Source organism: Cetorhinus maximus, chromosome 2 (genome assembly GCF_964194155.1).
Source record: "Cetorhinus maximus chromosome 2, sCetMax3.hap1.1, whole genome shotgun sequence".
Lineage (NCBI taxonomy): Eukaryota > Metazoa > Chordata > Chondrichthyes > Lamniformes > Cetorhinidae > Cetorhinus > Cetorhinus maximus.
In genome coordinates this window covers 210,971,494-210,995,393 of record NC_135880.1, presented here as the reverse complement: position 1 = coordinate 210,995,393, position 23,900 = coordinate 210,971,494, and the positions used below count along the sequence as shown (strand labels likewise).

At 39.4% G+C, this 23,900-nt stretch overlaps 1 protein-coding gene across 1 annotated transcript in view; it reads right to left on the bottom strand.

Annotated features, from left to right (window-relative positions):
- LOC144669680 (A disintegrin and metalloproteinase with thrombospondin motifs 15-like) overlaps positions 1–23,900 on the bottom strand; it is a 45,414-nt gene that overhangs the window by 9,083 nt on the left and 12,431 nt on the right. The window contains exons 3-6 of the mRNA XM_078532182.1: positions 14,602–14,734; positions 13,510–13,677; positions 3,671–3,954; positions 973–1,150 (exon numbers count right to left, since the gene is read on the bottom strand). Coding sequence (XP_078388308.1) covers positions 973–1,150; positions 3,671–3,954; positions 13,510–13,677; positions 14,602–14,734 — 763 coding nt within the window. The remainder of the gene's footprint in view (positions 1–972; positions 1,151–3,670; positions 3,955–13,509; positions 13,678–14,601; positions 14,735–23,900) is intronic.

Sequence of the window (23,900 nt, the reverse complement as noted above, 5' to 3'; positions counted from 1 at the left end):
TTTTCTTCTTTTGTTAAACGCCTTGGCCTTGGCTTATCAAAAACTTCTCAAAAATGAATTTTTCTGGTGACGCCACAAGAATTTGTACAACAAACACATCAGCCTTAAAGGCACCTATTAATAGTGATAAAGTAAAGGTTGGTGCAACTAAAGGAAGCTGCAGGCAACAATGGAAAAACTTCTGCAGTTAATTATATCGCTCAAGTCTCTTTAATAAGTTACAATCTTCAATTAGGTTTCTAACCATCCATTATTCAATATGTAATGTGAATAGAGTTACTGGGGCTAGGCTTCTTCGACCTTCCAAAACATTCTTGAAGAGATAATCTTTTTTCATTTTCTTTCTCAACTGAAGTATTAACTACTTCACGTTAAAAGCTGCGTCAGCATCAAGCACTTTTTAGTCAGTTACAAACGAAAGCTCTCCACTTGGCTCCAGCAAAGGTATCTTAAACTTCAGAATGGTGCCATATATTTCATAAGTATAAATTTCTCTAGGCCTTGCTATCCTTGGGGCCTCTCTGGGTGAGATTGCCACGTGCTGTTGAATTATGGTTAACTTCACAATACAAATTCATATCAACTGAAAATGAAACTATGACATTGATGACAGTGAAACTATCCAAATTGATTTAACTTTGCACTTTGCAGCTGTCAAAGAGTATGGGTGTCTGCTATCAATATGGGCTAAATTTACAATGCTAAAGCACATTGTCTTTTTCTAACCTATTAAACTATCCTGACACCTGAAAAATGGTCATCGTCAATTCAGAAAGGAAAGGAAAGTTGACTTTGATCCAGGGAAGAATTAAACAGTGGGGAAAACTGTTTGCTCCTATGCTCCCATAAACTTATTACTACAGAATGTATAGAACAGAATGGCCCTCATCTGCTAACATTATATGAAAAATGTAGAAGTTATTAAACATTTGATTAAATAACAGCACAATATGTCTTTAATAAATGTCTTACCATTATCAGGGCATGGATCCAAATTGCAGGATCGGTATTTGACACGGATTCCCTCACAATATCTTCCACCATTGGCAGGGGTTGGTTTGTTACATTCCCTCTTGGCAAGTTGCACACCACCTCCACATGTACGTGAACATGATCCATAAGGACCCCACTTTCCCCATCTCCCATCGACCTGTAATAAGAAGTGGTCAACAGTATTCATCTGAACCTCCATCCCACAAATGTTATAACTGATGCCAATGTTGCAAAATAATACAGGCCGACACATTTATTAACTTTAAATGAAACCCAGATGTAAGTGAACATGCTTTTTATCCGTTTTAAAGTAGAATTGATTGGGTTTGCTATTGCCAAATGCAAATGCCAAAGAATTTGTGATGCTATGATCAATTACTGATTATTTTCATACATTTACACTCTAGATTAATAGACATCTAATATTACTGAAATGAGATTCTCAGGGCTGACTATTCTGATTTGCTTTGATAGGCTCCCAATGCAAAGAAATAATGACCATTACATCCAGCCAACTGCAGCACGTCATAGGCAATATTTCCATGTTGAAGAGCAATTTGGAAGTGTGCCTTGCATGGCCAATTATCGTTTAATAGCGGTGCTTATCTATTCATCAGGGACTTTGACCCCAGGGCTTCAGAATCACACCAGCAAGAGTGATCCTGTAGTGTACATTTTCAGGTTTATTAAGAGTAGGGGCTTAACTTTCTCATGATTCTTTTCAAAGTGTTGTCAACTAAACAATCATCGAACTTTAAAAGTGTATAATACTATCTTGTCTAAACAAATAAATAATTCAATTGTTTACCAAAAAAGACTGTTCCTTATTAGTTCCAGAAGTCTGTTTTTTTGTGGTTTAGCAGGCTGCAGGCTCATTCTCCACTTAAAAAGCGGTGTTGGCACAATCTCACTTTTGTAACTGTTAATATACTAATTATTCACTGAGACACCTCAACTAATTCTTTGGAAAGTACAGTCTAGCCAAACAGTTATCATGCTTCCCATTTTTAACTGTCCTTTTGTTAATATAAAGTGAGATTTATTTGAACTTTTATAACGTAACTGATATAATATAACTGCGTATATCTTAGATAGAGGAACTTATGCTGGATCAGTAATACCCATATATATACTTAATGACTCTTTCACAACACAGTATTTACTGCAAGATTATTTAAATTGTGTTAGATCCATTTACTGTTTTAAATCTGTTGACATTTTAGATATAAATTTTGAAAGGTTGTTTGTAAAGATAACTGATTAATTTTACTGTGCCTTACCATTACGAGCGCCCATTACAATGCATCTTTTTCTTATCGAACACAACAATGTCAAATAAAATAAATTATGTTTTACTATATTCAAAAACATTTCCACATGGCAGTATAATAATGGGAAGAGTTATTTTTGACATTATATCATAAACAAGTTTAAAGATTAATGTCCATCAGGGATCTCTGTGGAGCGACTGAAGGGCTGATAGGTTCATGTGTTAAACTGTCAGATGCTGTGCGAAATTTCCATCTTATTACATTTCATTGGTGTCTATTTTATTGTTTGAACTCTTAGCAGATTAGCTGTTTTATGAGATTAATAATTTATCATTAGGACCATGTATGAAAACTTCCTGCAAATGGGTCAGCTCTGCTTCAGTTAGTAGCATTGCTGCCTGTGAGTCAGAAGGTTGTGGGTTCAAACCCCACTCCACCATTTGAGGACTAAAATCAAGGATGACCCTCCAGTTTACTAGGAAGGGAGTGCTGCACTGTTAGAGATGCCGTCTTTTGTATGAGGCACTAAACTGAGGCCCCGCCTGCCCTCTCAGTTGGATGTAGAAGGTCTCAAAGCACTATTTTGAAGCAAAGCAGGTGAGTTAACCTTCAATCACATCACAAAATACAGATGACCTGCTCCATATCACATTGCTGTTTGTTGGAACTTGCTGTGGGAAAACTGGCTGCTGCATTTCCTACATTACAATGACTACACTTCAAAAGTGCTTAACTGGCTGAAAAGCACTTTGGGACGTCCTGCTGTTGTGCAAGTCACTACATAAACACAAGTCTCTTTTTTTAAACAATGATCTCTGACATATTTAATGAAATTCAAATGTTCCACATCCCAAATTTTCAAGTGTAATTGGACACAAATAGAAACTAACTAAATTAAATTAATTTTAATCTATATATATTTAACAATATAACAAGTTGCATCTAGAGGCAACTGTAACAAGGACAGATATCTGCTGAAACTTAAATTGAAACAAAAATAACCTGAGCTCAATGATGCAAGGTTATTGATTACATTTCTCAGCAGATCATTAAGGAACTCGACCTTGAATTTTTCATACGTTACTTACTACATTCTTTGTGAGTGGAGCGAAACATTGTAATTAAATAAAGTCAGCTTAGACCTAGCACCAAGATTAAATGCAAATTAAAAATATCCAAGTTATGTGTAAGTTAATATAATTTTATTGTATATACGTTAGACACTGATACCCCAGAGAGATTATATGATCTAAACTAGCTACAACAGCAATGAGAATAAGGACCCTGTAAAGCATGAATTGAGTATATATCACTGAATATAAATACCTAGTGTGAAATGAAAAAAGAGACTGAGTGTCACACAGACATAAAGTTCTTTTAAAATAGGAATTATTCAGAGGTCTTACTTTGTACTTTGTCACATCGTGGGTTGCCACACAGACACCTTTCATACAGAACTTCCCGTCACCACACTTCGTTCCATCTGCCCATGGGAAGTGCCTTGTCTGGTACACCAGTTGCCCACGGGCTTTCCCAGTGCACCAAAGTTTCAGGCAAGGCTGCATATAAGGACATGGTTTGGAGTTAATCCCAAAAGCTAGTTCGCACTGTCTGTTCAAGTTGTAGCTTTCTCCCGGTAAGCTATCCGGTAATGTAATCGGCTTCATCGGTTCATCTAGTAGGCAGTCACCTGTGGATGAAAGAGATTAGCCACTGACATTCCATAGCCATGTATTGTTACCAATAAAACTAAATAATAACTAAAACTAAATAAAGGGAGGCAATGGCGTAGTGGTATTGTCGCTGGGCTAGTAACCCAGAGTAATGTCCTGGGAAACCGGGTTCGAATGGTGGAATTTAAATTCAATAAAAATCTGGAATTAAAATGCTGACCATGAAACCATTGTCGATTGTTGTAAGGACCCATCTAGTTCACTAATGTCCTTTGGGGAAGGAAATCTGCCCTCCCTACCTGGTCTGGCCTACATGTGACTCCAGACCCACAGCAATGTGGTTGACTCTTAAATGTTGTATCAAACAGTTACAAAGTCACTAAAAAGGAACGAAAACCAGATGGACCACCCGCCATTGACCTAGGCGCCAGAAAAGACAATGGCAAACTCAGCCCTGTTGACCCTGTAAAGTCCTCTGTACTAACATCTGGGGGCTAGTGACAAAATTGGGAGAGTTGTCTAATGGACTAGTCAAGCAACAGCCTGACATAGTCATCCTTGGGAATCATACCTTACAGATAATGTCCCAGATACCACCATCACCATCCCTGCCCTGACATACCCATCAGAAGTAGCAGCACAGAGGTATACAGTTGAGAGGGAATTGACCTGGGAGTCCCCAACATTGACTCTGGACCTCATTAAGTCTCATGGCAACAGGTCAAACATGGGCAAGGAAACCTCCTGCTAATTACCACATACCTGCCTCCCTCAGCTGATGAATCAGTGCTCCTCCATGTTCAACACCACTTGGAGGAAGCACTGAGGGTAGCAAGGGCAAACTCTGGATGGGGGATTTCAATGTCCATCACCAAGAGTGGCTCGGTAGCACCACTACTGGCCAAGTCCTAAAGGGACATAGCTGCTAGAGTGGTCTGCAGCAGGTGGTGAGGGAACCAACAAGAGGGAGAAACATACTGACCCCCATCCTCACCAACCTGCCTGCCGCATCTGTCCATGACAGTTCGGTAGGAGTGACCACCACACAGTCACTATGGAGACAAAGTCCCGCCTTCACATTGAGGATACCCGCCATCGTGTTGTGTGGCAATACCACCGTGCTAAATGGGAAAGATTTTGAACAGGTCTAGCAACTCAAGGCTGGGCATCCATGAGGTGCTGTGGGCCATCAGCAGCAGCAGAATTGTACTCGAACACAATCTGCAACCTCATGGCCTGGCATATCCTGAACTCTATCATTACCATCAAGTGGGGGGATCAACCCGGATTCAATAAAGAGTGCAAGAGTGCATGTCAGGAGCAGCACCAGGCATATCTAAAAATGAGGTGTCAACCTGGTGAAGATATAACACAGGACTACTTGTGAAACAAACATCAAAAGCAGCAGGTGATAGACAGGGCTAAGCGATCCCACAAACAACGGGTCAGTTCTAAGCTCTGCAGTCCTGCCACATCCAGCTATGAATGGTGGTGGACCATTAAACAACTCACTGGAGGAGGAGGCTCCACAAATGTCCCTATCCTTAATGATGGGGGAGGCCAGCACATCAATGCAAAAGATAAGGCTGAAGCATTTGCTACAATCTTCAGCCAGAAGTGCCGAGTGGATGATCTTTCTCAGCCTCTTCTGGAGGTCCCCAGTGTCATGAAGCTATTAATGTATATAATATTATTGGAAAATGTTTTTCTTTTAAAATAGAGGTTTAACCTGTGGGTGTCTTAATTGGATTAAAGCTAGCTAGTCTGGGTGCTTTGATGTGTACTAGTTTTGAGATGTAAAAGAGGTAGAGTGCATTTGCATTTTTGGAATAGAGCATTCAAGAAGTGGAGTGAAATTTGGCACCTAGCTAGCAGAGACCAAGCAATATGTTTATATTATGAATAAAATTGGTACTATGAAAGGGGTTTTATTGTTAGAAGAGGTGGAGTTCAAAAAGGCTGGTGATACAATAAGAATTTACATTCAATGAGCTGTGCTAGGTATAACTTCAGCAGTTTTGTGTGCACAGCACAGAGGCAATGCAAAATCAAAGCAGCTGTAAGCATCCAACTGTCTCCACGGGAACCAAAGTGAAAAGAACCTCATTTTGAATTTGTAAGGTGAAAATGCTTTGCCTGGTGTTTGGTTAAGTCTGTGGGTTGATGTTGCCTTAATGGAGATTAGTTTGGGAATTGTTTAAAAGTTATGATATTAGTAATTTTTGGCATGTGTATATATTTAACTTGTATAAATTAATAAAATGTTTCATTTAGCTTAATATAAAACCTCTCAAGAACTGGTGGTCTGATTCCTGAATTTAGAGTTGCATCTCAAACATACCACTTCAAAAAATAGGTTATGACAGTTGCTTAAAGATTCCCTCTGGGATTTTTAAATAACTCAGCTTTACCGAAAGGCTCTCTCATAATACCCAACATCATAGATGCCAGTCTTTAGCCAATTCGATTCACTCCACATGATATCAAGAAATGGCTGAAGGCACTGGATAGTGCAAAGGCTATGGGCCCTGTCAATATTCTGGCAATAGTACTGAAGACTTGTGCTCCAGAAATTGCCATGCCCTGAGCCAAGCTGTTCCAGTACAGCTACAATATTGGCATCTACCCGGCTATGTGGAAAATTGCACAGGTATGAACTGTACCCAAAACGCAGGACAAATCCAACCCAGCCATTTACCGCCCCAGCAGTCTACTGTCGATCATCAGCAAAGTAATGGAAGGGGTCATCAACAGTGCTATCAAGCAGCACTTGCTTAGCAATAACCTGCTCACTGACACCAAGTTTTGGTTCTGCCAGGGCCACTCAGCTCCTGAGCTCATTACACCTTGGTTCAAACATGGACAAAAGAGTTGAACTTCCGAGGTGAGGTGAGATTGATTGCCCTTAACATAAAGGCTGAATTTGACAGAGCATGGTATCAAGGAGCCCTAGCAAAACTGGAGTCAATGGGAATCGGGGGAAAACTCTCCGTTGGTTGGATTCATACGTGGCACAAAGGAAGATGATTGTGGTTGTTGGAGGTCAGTCATCTCAACTCCAGGACATCACTGCTGGAGTTCTCCAGGGTAGTGGGTAGTGTTCTTAGCCCAACCATCTTCAGCTGCTTCATCAATGACCTTCCTTCTACCATAAGGTCAGAAATGGGGATGTTCGCTGATGATTGCACAATGCTCAGCACCATTGGCGACTCCTCGGGTACTGAAGCAGTCCATGTCCAAATGCAGCAAGACCCGGACAATATCCAAGCTTGGGCTAACAAGTGACAAGTAACATTCGTGCCACACAAGTGCCAGGCAATGACCATGTCCAACAAGAATGAATCTAACCATCACCTCTTGACATTCAATGGCATTACCACACTGAATCCCTCAATATCAACAACCTGGGGCATTACCATTGATGAGAAACTGAACTGGACTAGCCATATAAATACTGTGGCTACAAGAGCAGGTCAAAGGCTAGGAATCCTGCGCCGTGTAATTCACCTCCTGGCTCCCCAAAGTCTGTCCACTATCTACAAGGCACAAGTCAGGAGTGTGATGGAATACTCCCCACTTGCCTGGATGAGTGCAGCTCCCACAACACTCAAGAAGCTTGACACCATCCAGGACAAAGCAGACCAATTGATTGGCACCACATCCATAAACATTCACTCCCTCCACCACCGACGCACAGTAGCAGCAGTGTGTACCATCTACAAGATGCACTGCAGGAATTCACCAAGGTTCCTTAGACAGCACCTTCCAAACCCACAACCACCTAGAAGTACAAGAGCAGCAGATAGATGGGAACACCACCACCTGGAGGCTCCCCTCCAAGTCACTCACCACCCTGACTTGGAAATATATTGCCGTTCCTTCAGTGTCGCTGGGTCAATGTCCTGGAACTCCCTTCCTAACAGCACTGTGGGTGTACCTACAGCACATGAACTGCAGTGGTTCAAGAAGGCAGCTCATCACCACCTTCTGAAGGCAACTAGTTATGGGCAATAAATGCTGGCCTAGCCAGCGAAGCCCACATCCCGTGAATGAATAAAAAGATTTTTTTAAATTTGCTTTTCTCCTCAGGAAATGTAATACTACACAAAAACAATTCATTCATCACTATGACCCACAGGGCTGGATTTTCTGGTGGGTCACCCACTGCCCATATCAGCAGCACGCCCTGCTGGCACAAAATTCCCAGACACGGCCTCCTAATCGGTCACCTCGACACTCACCGTCCAATTAATGGTGGCGAGCAGGCTCCCGAGACTGCAGGCCCAATTAGAAAGCCCATAGCGATGTCAGGCTGGCAGCCCAGTGGGAGAGGTGGGCACTGCAAAGGCAGTCAAGTGAGCCTGAGAGCTCATCACTAAGGAAACCCCCTCAGTTGCCTGCACTGAATTCATGAAATAAACAGCCAAGCCGGTTCAGATATTGGGATGGAGGGGAACCCCTCTGCTGGACGAGTGACGGACAGGCTTTTCCTGTCCATGGCCCCGTCATTGGAACATGAAGCCACCGTCAAAATGTCAGTGCCATCGCAAAATGGCCCATTAGAGCCATAGAACCATAGAAAAGTTACAACACAGAAGAGGACATTCGGCCCATCTTGTCCATGCCAGCCTGAGGACACCCAGGTGCCCTTTCTAAGTGGGGCCTAGTGGGGCCTTAATTGGACTATTTGGCTGTCTACCTTTATGGTAGCCAACCCTGTTCCCAGCCCATCCCAGGAAATTCTTCTCGAGGCAGGAATGCACAAGGAGCCATCCTGCTACAACTCCCCCAATTTCCTGGTCCTTTCTGTCTCCAACCACATTTCCACAGGGCTGGGAAAAGTCTCAGTATGTTCAAGACAGGGCAAGTGGCATACGTTTCATAACAGAAGACTAAAACGACTTTTAAACTCATTCTGCTAATGGTGTGGAAAACAGTACTCATTTAGTAAACAGCTGGATCTACTACATCAACAAAATCAGTGAAATGGTATACATCCCCTGGGTAAATCGCATCCAGGATGATCCAACACCAGTTGCGTGGTTTTCATGGTGTGACTTGTATATGATGTAATGGAAAATTACATCTTATAGTTTATTTTAAGGAGGTAACAAAAGTTTATTCAATTGCAGATATTAAATGGTTCTGTACTTTATCATTTCAACTGGCTACCACTAAAGCACTGAAACTGTATGAATCCATTCCAATCTTTATGACCTTCATCCTCACACCCATAAGAGTTTCCAGATTCAAATTTTTCTCATAATTTTCCCATTCTCTTGAGTTTGGTCCAAATCATCCAATTGATTTTGTTTTAGTGAAGTGCAAAATGTTTTAGCTGACGGGCAATATGATCGGCGCAGGCTTGGAGGGCCGAAGGGCCTGCTCCTGTGCTGTACTTTTCTTTGTTCTTTGTTCTTTGATTGTGAACAGGAGTTACCAACAAACCCAATCATTAATCCTTGTGGTGATCTGCAACAGTCTCAAGTCTATAACTTGGATGATAATCATGCAATGTCTTTGAAATTCTCAGTACTGGTTCTCAAGTTTAAATAACATTCAAATTTAACTCCATATCGATGATCTAAATAATTCATACACACAAGGCATGTCGAATCATCGGATCATGCAGTACAGAAAGCAGCTGCTTAGCTAACCATGCCTGCGCCAAGGTTTTGAAAGAACTATGCTATTAGTTCCACTCCCCTGCTCTTTCCCATAGCCCCTGCAATTTTTTTTTCCATTTCAAGTATTTTTAGGCAGTGCATTAAAAAAGAACCTCCTCATCCTTCCTCTGGTTCTCTTGCCAATTATCTTAAATCTGTGTTCTCTTGTTACCAACCCACCCCCCCAATGAAAACAGTTCCTCCTTATTTACTCTATCAAAACTGCAGATAATTTTGAACACCTCTATGAAATATTTCCTGAACCTTCTCTGCTCTAAGTGAGAGCAGTTCCAGTTAAAGCCCAAAATCAGCAATGATTGTGTTAAATGGCAGAGCAGGCACGACAAGCCACATGGTCTACTCCTGCTTCTATCTCTTACTTATTTTCTTGTATTTTCCAGTCCCTCCGCATAACTGAATTTCCTCATCCCCGGTATAATTCTGGTAAATCTCCTCTGCACTCTCTCCAAAGCCTTGACAGCTTTCCTGAAGAGTGGTGCCTGGAATTGTGCACAATACTTCAACTAAGGCCTAACTAAAGTATTTAACATACAAATGGAAATAACATTATATACCTGATGAGTCCAAGACAATGAAATTCATTGTTAAGCCAGTGTAGGGAAAACCTACAACACTTATTGACCTAACACAAAATCACTTTGTGGAGTTTTGTTCCTTGTTCTCCCTTCTTAAGAATGGAGAACCTTCATCAAAATAGTCTCGGTTAGAATCAGTATAATTTCCCCCTTACTTTTAATTAAAGTAAATCTTATCAATGTTTGATTTCAGTAAAGGTTTTGCTTACTTGGACTACCATTTCATTAAAAATCCTGTTTCCTGATCCAAAGAGCACAGCTGCACTAATGCTTACAAATGCGCAGCTTCTCCAAATAGGATCTCAAATCAATTAAACTTTTAAACTATGTCTCATTTAGACTTTTGAATTTAGACGGCCGCCCACGCTAAGCAACCTTAGCAGAACCACTGAACTCTGCCTGGTTCATTCAGTCCTAAAACTATTAGTTCAGCAAATAGTCCAAGATCAGTGACAGGATTAACAATATTGTGCCACGTGCTTATTCTCAGGCACATAACAATAACTGCTGCTACCCTACCCTGCAGGCCATCAGTTGTTGTCAAGCATCAGTGTGTTTTCTGCTTTTACCACGCTGCTGTTTGGCCAGTTAGTGTTTTTCACCGCTCATTCCATCAAACTTTGACGCACCCATCTGTCCAGATGAGCATGTGATGGTGAACAATCCTATTCATCACTCAGTCCTCTTTGTTTCCCTTATTCCTAAGCATAAGGATTTCTTCATCTGTGCTCCCATACATCCCTGCACCTTATCTCTTTGACTAGAGTTGAAAGCAATTAAAAGCAATATTACACTTGCACTCTGAATCTTCACTCAGGCACCAAGGTGTTGCAAAATTATTTCAATAGATGGTCATACTTCTTAGTTTCCATATCAATATGTGCATTCCAATCTAACCAGTTCAATTCAGATATGTTCAAAATAATGGGATAAATACAGAATCACCAAATGCTAACTGGATGCTTAATTTAACGCTGAATTCAAATGCATTGCTTCCCTTTAAATAGGGTTGGATTCCTGCTTAAATTAACTAATATCAAAACATAAATAAATACAATGCCTGTTATAGAAGTGAATACCTAATATATTTTTGTATATGTTGTGTTACCTGCAAGATGGAAAGTAGACAAAATAATGCAGATAAATAAGGTTCCCCTAAAATAAAACCTTCATTCAATCATAATGTGTATTCAGATCTTTCAACAAAATCTCAGTATTCAATCCAATCAAATTTGAAATGAGTCTGAGTGACTCCTTAGAAAGTATGGATAATATAATTACAGTGCTCATGCATTTTGGGCAAATAATAATGTTATTAATTTGCACAAGCACCAAGATAAAATTGATTTAATAAAATTATTAAATTGCATGGGGACACACCACCTGCAAGTTCCCCTCCAAACCACACACCATCCTGACCTGGAGCTTTATTGTTGTTCTTTCACTGTCACTGGGTCAAAATCCTGGACATCCCTCCCTAATAATTAGCACTATGGGTTTACCTGCATCACATGGACTGCAATGTTTCATGAAAGCGGCTCACCACCCCTTTCTCAAGGGCAATTAGGAATGGGCAATAAATGCTAGCCTAGCCAGCAAAGCCCACATCCCATGAAAGGATAAAAAAAATCAACTCCTTGACTAAATCAACAGAAAGCAAAGCATCTTCTTAAACTGAGCGTTAAACATTCACTTTCTCTACGTATTTGAAAGACAACAAAGTAGAATTCATGGATTCAGCAATTCCACACCGTTCTTAAAATTATACTCTGAACTTGCTACTTTTGTTTATGTCTCTGAAAAAAGAGACATGCTGTTGAAGCTTTTAGTCTCACACTCGTCAGGACTGATACAAAAGAATACCAATAGTAAAGGAACAACAATTTATACTGCATGAGAAGAGGGTGCTGATTGGTTGTCATGTGAACTCTGATTGGTAGAGGTGTTGCCCTGGTGCATTTTCCATGGCAACGCCTGTTCCAATCAGAGTCCACTTGCCAACCAATCAGTACTCTCTTCTCATGCAGTGTAAATTATTGTTCCCTTTACTATTGGTATTCTTGCATATCTGTCCTGCTGAATGCAAGACAAAAAACTTTGACTGTATGTCTCTTTTTGTAGCAATATTCAAATTCTCTACTACCACATTACTATTTATGTCTCTGTAAATTATTGTAATGAATTACTACATGAAGGTGCCGAAGTAGTGCCAAATGGTGGACAGTTTTACGCTACATGAACTAACAACTTATTTAGGACTGCCCAAATTAGTTTTGATCTTTCCAGACTAGATTCAACCCAAAGCCCAGAAATGAATGGATATTGTGCCACTTGATTCCTTCCAACCCTATCTTACAGAATTATATACATTACCCTATCTTACAGAATTATATACATTTGGCTAGCAATTCCTCTGCAGGGTACACTTATAGTGAGTGCATGAAATGGATGTAATTGTAAGAAATTTCCAGCCAAGGAACTTGTAATAAGATATTATCATGCAGTATTTAGTTGGAAATAGATAACATTACATTGTTGCTTATAATATGTCAAATTATAGTCAAAAGTAAATAATTAACGATTACTACAACTAGGAATATAACGTTTCATATAGAACATTGCTTTTTCCTCCCATAAAATTCCCTTATGCAACGGACTTTCCATTTTCATCTTGCACAATACTTTTGAGTATATAAAACCTTTTGATTAATACAAATTTTGTACTAATATCAAAATGTAGATAGTGATGCCAATCTCTGAGATGGTAATCCATTTAAAATAAGGGTCACAGAATGTCATCTGGCATCTATCCAGATAGTGAACTGAACAGTTAAAAAAAAATATATTCACATTATTACTGCTGAGCAGAATTGGCCTATCATGTGAGTGAGTTTGAAAGATATGTGATTTGACAAGTTCTATAGCACATATTTTCAACTATGAACTATTAACATTTTTATATTACATTCTTCTCTGGCCTTTTTTTTTAAACACAGCTGCTAGCCTATTAGAAGTTTGATAGCTCATCTCACACACCAAATCTCCATTCAGTGAGAATGAAAGGCATGTGGTGTGATTATAATGCACTGTTTTCTGTTTTTTGCTTTGCTTCTCTCAAATGGACCTATTGTTTTAATTGTGAAGGAGAGTGTAGCAGGGGTAACAGCTCAGCCCACAAGGAACAACATAGCAAATTAACTATATTGTTCTCCATGAAATTCTGTTGGGAACAGAAAGTGGATTATTCATACAAGTAAACACACTTAAAATTCATACAGGCTTTGCCTTGCAGTAATTGGTTCCCACTTACCGTGCCCACTATCCAAGAAGTCTGTGATGATTGCTGCACTGCACACTGACCAAGGCCTAGAACGGTCAATGTGTATGAGGGTTGGAGACATCATGTGATTATCCTTCAGCTTCCCGAACACATTTTCACATGCCTTGACATTGTCATGTGGCATATTAAACACATGGCCTAAAACCCAATGACAAAAACATTTCAAATAAAAATACAGTCATATGGATATTGTCAGTTATTAGATATTCTTCAGGATAAGCCAATACAAATAACTCATTTTCAATGAAAAGACACAGCAAAATATTGTGAGGCGCACTACTTAATGGAACTAACGCAATTACAGGCTCATCATCGCTGGAATATGTAAGGTCCATATATTTGTCAACTGTGTTATCAATAATATTCAATGGTCAACTTTTAATAGCAAAAGAGTAGATAATCAGCTTTCACAACCCTCCCACGAAAGTCATCAAAATATCTGTCAGAAGAGTTTGTGCAGAAGCCAACTTCTTCTGAAAGAAGGACATTCAGCACGGTCACTTCAAATGGTCATTGTGATATTACTTGTAACAGCCTCCACTCATTCAGCACAGCTGCAATAAAAATGTCATCTGGCATCTATCCAGGAACTTGAGGGAGTAATGTCAACTGGAGTCTAACAGTGACTGACTGTATTCAGCAGATCTGGACAGTTCAGCGACTAATCAACAAAATCTCAATGACGATTTATTGTAATATCCAAGGGCAAATAGCAAACAGCACTGTCTCTGGTTTATCAATTCTCCTTTGTTTAGTTTCTTGATCATAATATCGGTAGATACAGTTTCTTAAACTTGGACCCACTGTCCACCCTAGATTTATTTTGCTTGATGAAAATAATTGGATGAAGACAATATTTTGCTTGGTCTCAAAAAGTGCATGGAAGGTTTTCACTAAATTTACAAAATATACTGAGTGATATTTTACCTGAGCGGAATATCAGTCTAATATAAGATATTGTTCTACATTATACAGTATGCTGAGAAGTAAAACAAAATGGGGAGAAAAATAAAGGAAAGAGTATTGTATATTGCAAATCTAATAATGCAATGTCATCTATACCTAGTTCGTGAGCAGTGGTAAAGGCTGATGGGAGTCCATCATCTTCAATGACAGAGCAGCTTCGCTTCGGGTCACACATCGTCCCCACATCCGCCATTCCCAGTGTGTCACAGGTCTGTGCACCGCACAAGTCCTAGACATAAATAAAATGTAGACCCATAATAAAGCTTGCTGGTAGCAGAAGTGTTAACTGGAAATGGAAAGTGTGGGCATTAAAAATTAACTGTCATGCCATCAAATGTTTAGGGTTCCACAGAACTGCATGTCTGTAAGGCAGTTGATAATATCTTCTAACAATGGTCGGTTTAAACAAACCCAAGATGAGGGCTCATTGTAGTTGGGAAAATCACAAAAACATTTGTAATTAAAGATACAGCCTGTTCAGGTTCTAAACTCACATCTGGCAAGCTGGTTAAATTATGCAGCACAGAGTTTATCATTGCCAGTAGATTGCATCTTGTAAATGTCACAATTGGGAGGCCAGCCAGCATCTGGTAAGTTTTTTTTTTCAAAATTTTATTTCTAAGTAATTTTGTTTAAAAAAAAATCACCAAGATACATTTACCAGCTAAAAATGAAAAATGAGATCCTTGTTAGAAACAGTCTTCTAGCAGCTAGTAGACTAGTTGTCAGGCAGTCACATTAAGCTGTGTTCAACTGTTCAAATTTATAGCACTTACATGCAGTGAGCGTAAAAATAAGATTGAGTGCATGCTGAAGAATTGAAAGTGTTTGTTTTAGTTTTTAGCAGTGTAATAGGCTCCTCTTACTTTACCACGCCAAAGTGAAAGTTACATTTGTATGATTTTCCTCAAAGATGTGCAAACATACAGATTTTTTTTTCCCCTATCCAATTCCATACTGGTAGAAATTTATATTCTTCCCACATTCCAGAGTAAATGACAAGGGATCCCAGCTTTAAAACATGGAGAAAGCTTGGACCGCTTGTCAGTTCCCCAGTCAATTTCTAGAAGAATGCAGGATATATTTCATCCTCAGTAAACCTTGCTCAGTCTTTTCTCCACCTTTTGACAGTGGGAGAAATGTATCCTACTGTATTATCCCTTATTCTGTCCGGTCACACTAAAAATGTACTTCATCGTGAAAGCCAGCACACCCACCACCATCCCACACCACCCCCCCCCGCCTCCCACCCCTAACCCCACTCCTCTACCAGGAACATTGCTCAGGAGGGCCAACATTTCTAAGTTAGTAAAACACGTCAACCATTAGATCTCAAGAAGACGACATTTTCCCCAGATCAACACCACCAATTATTCAAGATTTTCCAGATTGACACCATGTGATATTCATAATGATTGTGTTTTGATATTAGTACATCTTGAAAAGTATGTTTAGTAGACCCAGTTTAAATAAAACATCACTGTAATCTAGATATCATAAACTTAGATACTCTTGTAAACTGTTCCGACAAATGGTTTATGACCCTAGTCCCAACACACAGAAGATGGTAATACTAGAAGAGGCCAAAAATGCAGCAAGATTTACCAGCTTAACAATTTTCATCCCTGGTGATTTTTTTTTAACCACTACAGTACTGTAAGTGATTCTTTTCAATGTTTTGATTTAAAACAGCTGTAAATTAAGGGGGTAAAAATTCACATTCACAGCTGAATCATCAACTGGGATTAAGGTAATACAGAAGATGGATTACTGACACAAGAATCTAATAGCTTGTACATTGCTGATTGCTTATGTCTGTTTTAAAGCATCAACAATAGCATGATCCACTCATCCCAGGGCTGTGCATAGGGAGATCAGGGCTGGGGAGCTAATCAGTGAGTGATATTGGGCCTTGCCCAAGAAAGGCCCCAGTTCTTTTTTTCTCCACAAAAGCACAGATTTTGCTATTGCTGTATTTCACTTCCACAAAAGTAATACTTCCTAGTTTTGTGAAAGAGTAGTTTAATTTGTAAATAAATTGGTAAACCTGTCATTTCACAGCTTGTGTCCCACCACACAAGATATCATTAGGCTATGTTATCCTTTTAGGTGCTTGTGAGAAAGATAAAACCGAGGCTAATGAAGAGTCCCGCTATCTTTTTTCGCTTCAGGTGCCAGCTGACCTGTTGCAGACTTCCAGGATTTTTCCATTTTTATTTCAGATTTACAGCAACAATTCTTTTCATAAAATCTGTGCAGAAAAATTAAAGATGAACTTTCACATCATTTATCATAGCTCTGATATATCTCCTAGCGCCCTCAGTTTTTTTTTATTCGTTAATGGGATGTGGGCGTTGCTGGCTAGGCCAGCATTTATTGCCCATCCATAACTGCCCTTGAGAAGGTGGTGGTGAGCTGGCTTCTTGAACCACTGGAGTCCATGTGCTGTATGTACACCCACAGTGCTGTTAGGAAGGGAGTTTGTGAATTTTGACCCAGCGACAGTGAAGGAACAGTGATATAGTTCCAAGCCAGGATAGTCTGTGATTTGGAAGGGAACTTGCAGGTGGCTGTGTTCCCAGGCATCTGCTGCCTTTGTCCTTCTAGATGGTGAAAGTCACAGGTTTGGAAGGTGCTGTCGAAGGAGCCTTGGTGAGTTGCTTTCCTTTATAGAACTGTAGGTAACATCAGAGGTGTACTGCCTGAGCTACTCTGAAAACTTGGTGAAAACCCTGATGACAGGGGCTGGGGTTTTCTGGTCCCACCCGCGACCGGGATTGATGCTACTGGAAGCCAATGGAATTTTGGCTGGCTCTCCAAATTTTCTGTTCCTGCCCGCGATGGGTCCGGCTGCAGGCTGAACCGGAAAATCCTGCCAAGGGTCTTTATATCCTGTGAGCATTTATGTAAAGTGGTATTAAAAATACTAATGGTTTTCTCTATTGGGGGTAACATAGTGGTATTGTATTAGTATATTGGACTAGTATTCCAGAGACCCAGGGTAATGCTCTGGGGACCCAGGTTCGAATCCCACCACAGCAGACGGTGAAATTTGAATTCAATAAAAATCTGGACAACCACAAAACCATTGCCAATTGTTGTAAAAACCTATCTGGGTCACTCTTGTCATTTAATGAAATCTGCTATTCTTACCTGGTCTGGCCTACATGTGACCCCGGCCCCAGCAATGTGGCTAACTCTTAAACGCCCTCTGAACAAGGTGGGCAATAAATGTTGACCTAACCAGCGACACATCCCATGGACATTTTTTTTAAAAAGCAGAAGGAAGTGTCAAACAACTTAAAATAAAACAAAAATAGATACTGCAATTGGATATCAGGAAATTTATCATGCTCCAGTGAAGGAATCAGAGCTATGGCAAAATGCAACGTTTTGATTTCAGTGTGTTAAGGATATAATTGATTAGTTGAAAGCTAATGATTTGCCTTAAAGGCAGATGTGGAAAAAGCAGATCCTATTGTACCAGTACTCAAGCTGGTGGGAAACAGACCTGAAAATGACCTTTGACATCAGGGAGCTCTGCAGGTGATTAATTAGACATATCCAATACTGAAACCATTTGTCACAGAACATAACGTGCCCACAGAGACTAGTGAGAGTTAAAAGGGAATGAGCTGAAAGATAAGACTAGAAGATGGTGTCATTACTCTCCCTGCATTGTAGCTTTATGAGAATTTAAGATAATGTTGTTCTGTCCACATAAACCAAATTCAAAAGCTCTCTTGAGCCTGACCTGTTTCATAATCCCAGTATATATATGTTCACAAAGAATGTTAGACAGAAATGTAGCCCATAAGCAGTAGAACCTGAATACCAACCCAGGTCCAGAAACTGGGTCTTTACCAGTAGCAGTGGAGTCAGTGACACATATACGTTTTTGAATTGTTTGTTATTATTCTTCTGGCCCATCAGGAACACTCATTAGTAACACAAGATAAAGATGTCAAATGCCTGAGATCCAAACTGATCCTACAACATTAAAAAAAAAGCACGTTCAGCTATAACTATACCACATTCTGCTTGTTATGTTATCATTCCGATAAAATGCACTTCAATAGTGCAAAAAACACCAAATGAGAAACAAAGAGGCAGTGGGGACATTCAGAACAACTGATGGGTTTGTAGGAGGATCAATTTACCTCCCTGGAAGGTAAAGGAACCATGATTTCCATAGGGAGAGAATTCTAATCAACCTATGGCACCTTGTTTGCTACTATTACCCAAATCTATCCTAACCTATGTCTAATACACCCACACTACAAACTTCAAGAAGACTGGTGCCAGTGCTGCTGTGTACTATCCAAAGAAGGGAGGTGGGCGGATGGTGGTGGGTTTACTAGTTGTAGTGAAGCTATAGATTCACCTGTTAAGGACACAATTACAATTAACTAATAGAGGATGTCTTCTGCCAGGGTCAGAATGAAAATTTAAATCTAAAAGTTGAATTCTTACTCTTCTTTTTCAGTTTTTCGCTATTTTCCACTGCTACAAAGGCCAGACTTTGGAGGGAATGATCAAATTGCTTTAGTTCAAGATAAAGAATTCAGTTCAATCTCCATGTATTCAAACCCATTAAACTCAGCCAGAAGTGAACTGCTAAAATAAAAATAAAAGCGCCTTTAAATCAGTGGCACTCTACCAAGGAGAATTTGGTTCCAGTTCAATTTTTTCCTGAGATGGTGCGGGTTCAAATTCCTTGTAATGGAGAATTTTGCTATTGTACGAGAAACTAAACCCTGAACTGATCAAGCCAGTCAAATTCATAACAGCTCAGATTTCCTCCTCGGATAAGTGCCCATCACTATGACCTGTAAGATATTAACCTGCTAGGAAATTTGATGCTTCTTTTGGATCACTTCTCCAGATTCAGGTCTTGTCGCCTGTCATCAGTAACTTATACTGCTAAAATTAGCTATCACGAATTTTTACCAAGGTGACCGAAATTTAAACCAGCAAATCAAATTGTCAAACCAAATTGATTACTATGGTGCAATGTCATTTTAATAATGACAACCTTTCCGATTTTTATGCCGATTACCGCAAAACAAAAAATCCATTTATAAACTCTTAAATAAAATTAACTTTTGTATTTGCATATCAATAGTCAACTATACGCAAATATTGGAAGTGTGTATGCACTTTTTCTTCAGGTATTTTCCCCTAGACTTTTATGCTGGATATTATTCAGCAGGCAATGAGAAGCCTCTAGCAGCAGATGTAATGGTGATACTTGACCACTGAATCCAGACGATGGGTAGCTGCAGATTGCAAAGCCCTGCCCCCATTTGATGCCCAGTTACCTGCACTTCCCATTTTGGCTAACTAGTTGGGAAATAACAGTGGGGGCTGGTCTTTCTTCTCCCTAGACAAAGAATGCTGAGCTACTCCAACTAACTCAACACAGACCCAGGAATGAACCTGGGGGTTTGCCTTGGTCTGTATGGATCAGTACCACACGAGTGATGCATTCCCCCATCGTATAAATAGGTGAGCTTCAGATGGACATTATGAATCAGCTTAGCTAGGGGCATGGCTAGTTCTGGAGTACAAGTCTTCAGCATTACAGCCAGGATGTTGTTGGGGCCCAAAGCATTTGCTGTATCCAGTGCACTTAGTCATTTCTTGATATCACATGGAGTGGATCAAATTGGCTGAAGATTGATACCTGTGGTGCTGGGGACCTCAGGAAGTCCCTCACTCATTTATCATTGTGCAATTAGTCTGTTTTGGGTGAATCATTGCTGGTCATTAGACAGTAATTCCACATCTTATGTAGGTGTTTGTTCGTATAACATTCTCCAAAGTCCAAAAGTAATTCATTGGCTAAAGCACTTTGAAAGACTCAGACATTTTGACCTGAAGGTGTGCTATATAAGTATAATTATTTCATTCTTGATCATTCCAGCATTTGTGAGGAATAGAGGCAATTGGGAGAAAAAGAGAGAGATAGAGACAGAAATAAACAGAGGCACAATGACATCTCTTTCTTATTGGCAAAGCTGTTCTGAATACCTTAGTATCACAATTTCATTCCCATATATGGTGTTAGAATCTTATCTGTAGTTGCTGTCTATACAAAGGAGGCACAGAGCATCCAAGGGATGAATTGCAACTGCGCAGTGAGGCACTGTACAATATGTTTGCTTCTTGTCAAGGCTGGTGCTTGAACCTGAGGTACATTCCACAATCCAGCTGCTATTGCCTTCTCATTCCAATCACTGACCATGATTAGTTGGGTTTGAGTTATTTTTTTCGGAAAACTGTGTTCTGGTTTTATCTCCTTGGGTAGATAGCTGACAAGATTCCAAACTAATTTTGTGTAAATCTTGACTAGTCAGTGACTGTTCTTTAAGATACATAAGGTATCAAAATCCAGATATAAGAATTATATTCCAAAACTATTAAAGATTAGTGACAGTTTAGCAAAACTGAATTGATTTTATACAGAAAGAAACATATCTCTGATGATGAAACTTAGATAAAAGGTAGCAATTCATTATAGTGTTTACATCCACTCAACTCATGATACCGCCTGTGTCAAGTATTTTGATCTGGTCTATTTAATAACATTTTTCGGTAAGTTTAAATGGCAAAGTTCTGCCTGACAAACAAAACATTACACAGAAGCCTATAAAAATAGAGAATTTGGTATGATTTTAAAACATTGAAATGTATAAAATTCTTAGAAGGTTTAACAGGGTCCATGCTGAGAATTTGTTTTCCCTGGCTGTAAAGTTTAAAACTAAGGGTCATAGTGTCAGGAGAAGAGCAATTGATGTTAGAGTTCAGCTATTATCTTATTGAATTGTAGAGCAGGCTCAAGAGGTCTTCTTCTGTTTCTAATTAATATGTTCTTATGCTAAGTAAGAGACAGGTGATTTTGATGTGTTCACGTAATTAGCGCCATAGTGTTAAAGCCATGCAGTTTACACTAAACTTTCAGACAAAATTCTCCCACTGAATGACTGAATGAAAATTCTAATCGGCCTAGAGAATTTAAAACCAATATGCTAAAATACAATTGAGGCTCAGAATATTGAGCTATGAGTTTATAAAGAACAGATACACGTTCTGGCAAAATAGCGGACCTCAGAGAAAGAATGCTTGACTTAAAAATTAGCATTAAAGAGGATTGTAGGAAGCCTGTCTTAACTTTGTGAAGTTAAGCTGACCAAACAGTTGTTCTCTTTTTCCACAACATTAGAAATTCTATTGGTTGTCAGAGTCTAGTGAGCTGAGGGCACAATGGCAAAGCTGTTCATTTTCACTACTTTCAGCATCATGCAAGTATCAAAGCAGCAGGTGCTGTATCATAGCACCAAAAGTTAACAGCCGCACTTAGTGGAATTGACGTGGTGATTTTGGAATATATTGTATATCAAATAATCCACAAACCTGTCTCCTGTTCTTTTACACATCAGAATGTGAAAGAAAATTAAAACATGAATAACACTGTATGAATTGGAAAGAAGAAACGTATAGCAGTTGGATTAATTACACAGGAGCATCTTCACCTCTTACACAATTTGGACACAAAAAGGATGCAGCACTCAAGGATGTAAGCATCAATTAGTAATACATCCTTTAGTGTTTCTGATATAGTTTAATAGAGTCCAATGGAATTGATGTCAAAAACCTAACAGAAAGAGAGTTTCCAATATGGCAACAACAGCAACTTGTATGTATATAGCACCTTTAACATAGAAAAACATCCCAAGGCATTTCATAGGAACAATTATCAAACCGAACTTTTGACTTTGAGCTACATAAGGAGCTGCTATGGCAGATGACCAATAGCTTGGTCAAATAAGTAGGTTGAAGAAGCCTCTTACTAGAGGAAAGAGAAGTGTAGAGGTGTAAACTCCAGAGCTTAGAGGCTTCGCAGCTAAAGGCACAGCTTCTAATGGTGGAGTGATTAAATCACGGATGTTGAAGAGGCCAGAATTGGAGGAGTGCAGAGATCTCAGGGGGTTGTAAGGTTGGAGGAGGTTAGAGAGATAGGACATGACAAGATCATGAAGGGATTTGAAAACAAGGATGAGAATCTTGAAATTGAGATGATACATAATCAGGAGCCAGTGTAGGTCAATAAGCACAAGGGTGATGAGTAACTAGGACTTGGTGTGAGTTAGGTCACACAGCGGAGTTTTGTAATCATATTATGGTGAGAAATTTTTCAAGAAATTCAATAATAAATAAAGTCATAAACTTTGATCCATTAGCAGGCTCACTTAACACTGGACCAAAAGTGAAGTGGATTCAAATTATATGTATTTTGTGTTTAGCAAGTGGATTAAATTTACTAAGAATCACAAACTTTAAGGGGACAGAGTTCTTCTGAAGTATGGGCAACATTCCTCCACAGCCAATGCCGCCAAAATAAATGGGTTGATTGGTCTTCTCATTGCTGACTGAGGGAAAATCCTATCACAGAATGGCTGCTGTATTTGCTTACAAAACAGTCGCTTTACTTCAAAAATGATTCTTCATGTGAAATGCTTGTAGATGTTGCAATCCTGATATAAGTTACAATTATAAACAAATTCATCCACATCAAAACTAGAATCAGGTTTGTTTGGCGATAAATACGTGTTCAATTTGTAATTTGAGTTGACACAGTAAGTTTTTTTTCATCTATTATTATGATCTAATGGAATTTTGTTAAAGACAATCTTTCCAGTCTTCATGCAGATAAAAATGGCTCCATTTCTTTCTTGAAGCTTTTTATTCTTGTAATCCGTTGAGATGACAAAACCAAGTTTGCAATTTCCACATATGGATGAAAAACACACAAAAGGGTTATCAAGGGCCATTGTATGCTAATATTTTGTGATACCACTATTTATTGACTAAATATGACAACTGGCTTAATGATTTGGAAAATGACTGTCACTATGTTTGGACTAGAATTGACACATGGTTAAATGAATAACCTATCAGCTTCAAGCCTGTAAGAGGAATTTTATGGCCCCGTCGCAGTGGGGGCGGGGCTGTAAAATGTGGCGAACCATTCAAAAGTCCATTGACTTCAGCAGGACTGTAAAATCCCACTGGCGTAAAATTCCACCCTATGTTTTCTTCAATGCACAATCATTGCAAATTAGATACAGCTATATCCTATTTTAAGTAGTCCCAAATAGAGTAGATTTGTTATTAAGTAGTCAAAATAAACCTACTCATTTATTCATTTTTAAACTGCTCCTTACCCAGTTACAAAGTACTTGGGAACAGCATGCTAAAGTTATTTTTCAAATATCCATCTGCAGAGTGAGTGGCTGAGTGAATCAATGAAAGGCCTTTTTACCCATTCTCTAGGGCTTTTGGCTTATGTTTTACTTCCCCCCACACCACCCCCTTCCCAATGGCCACTCATA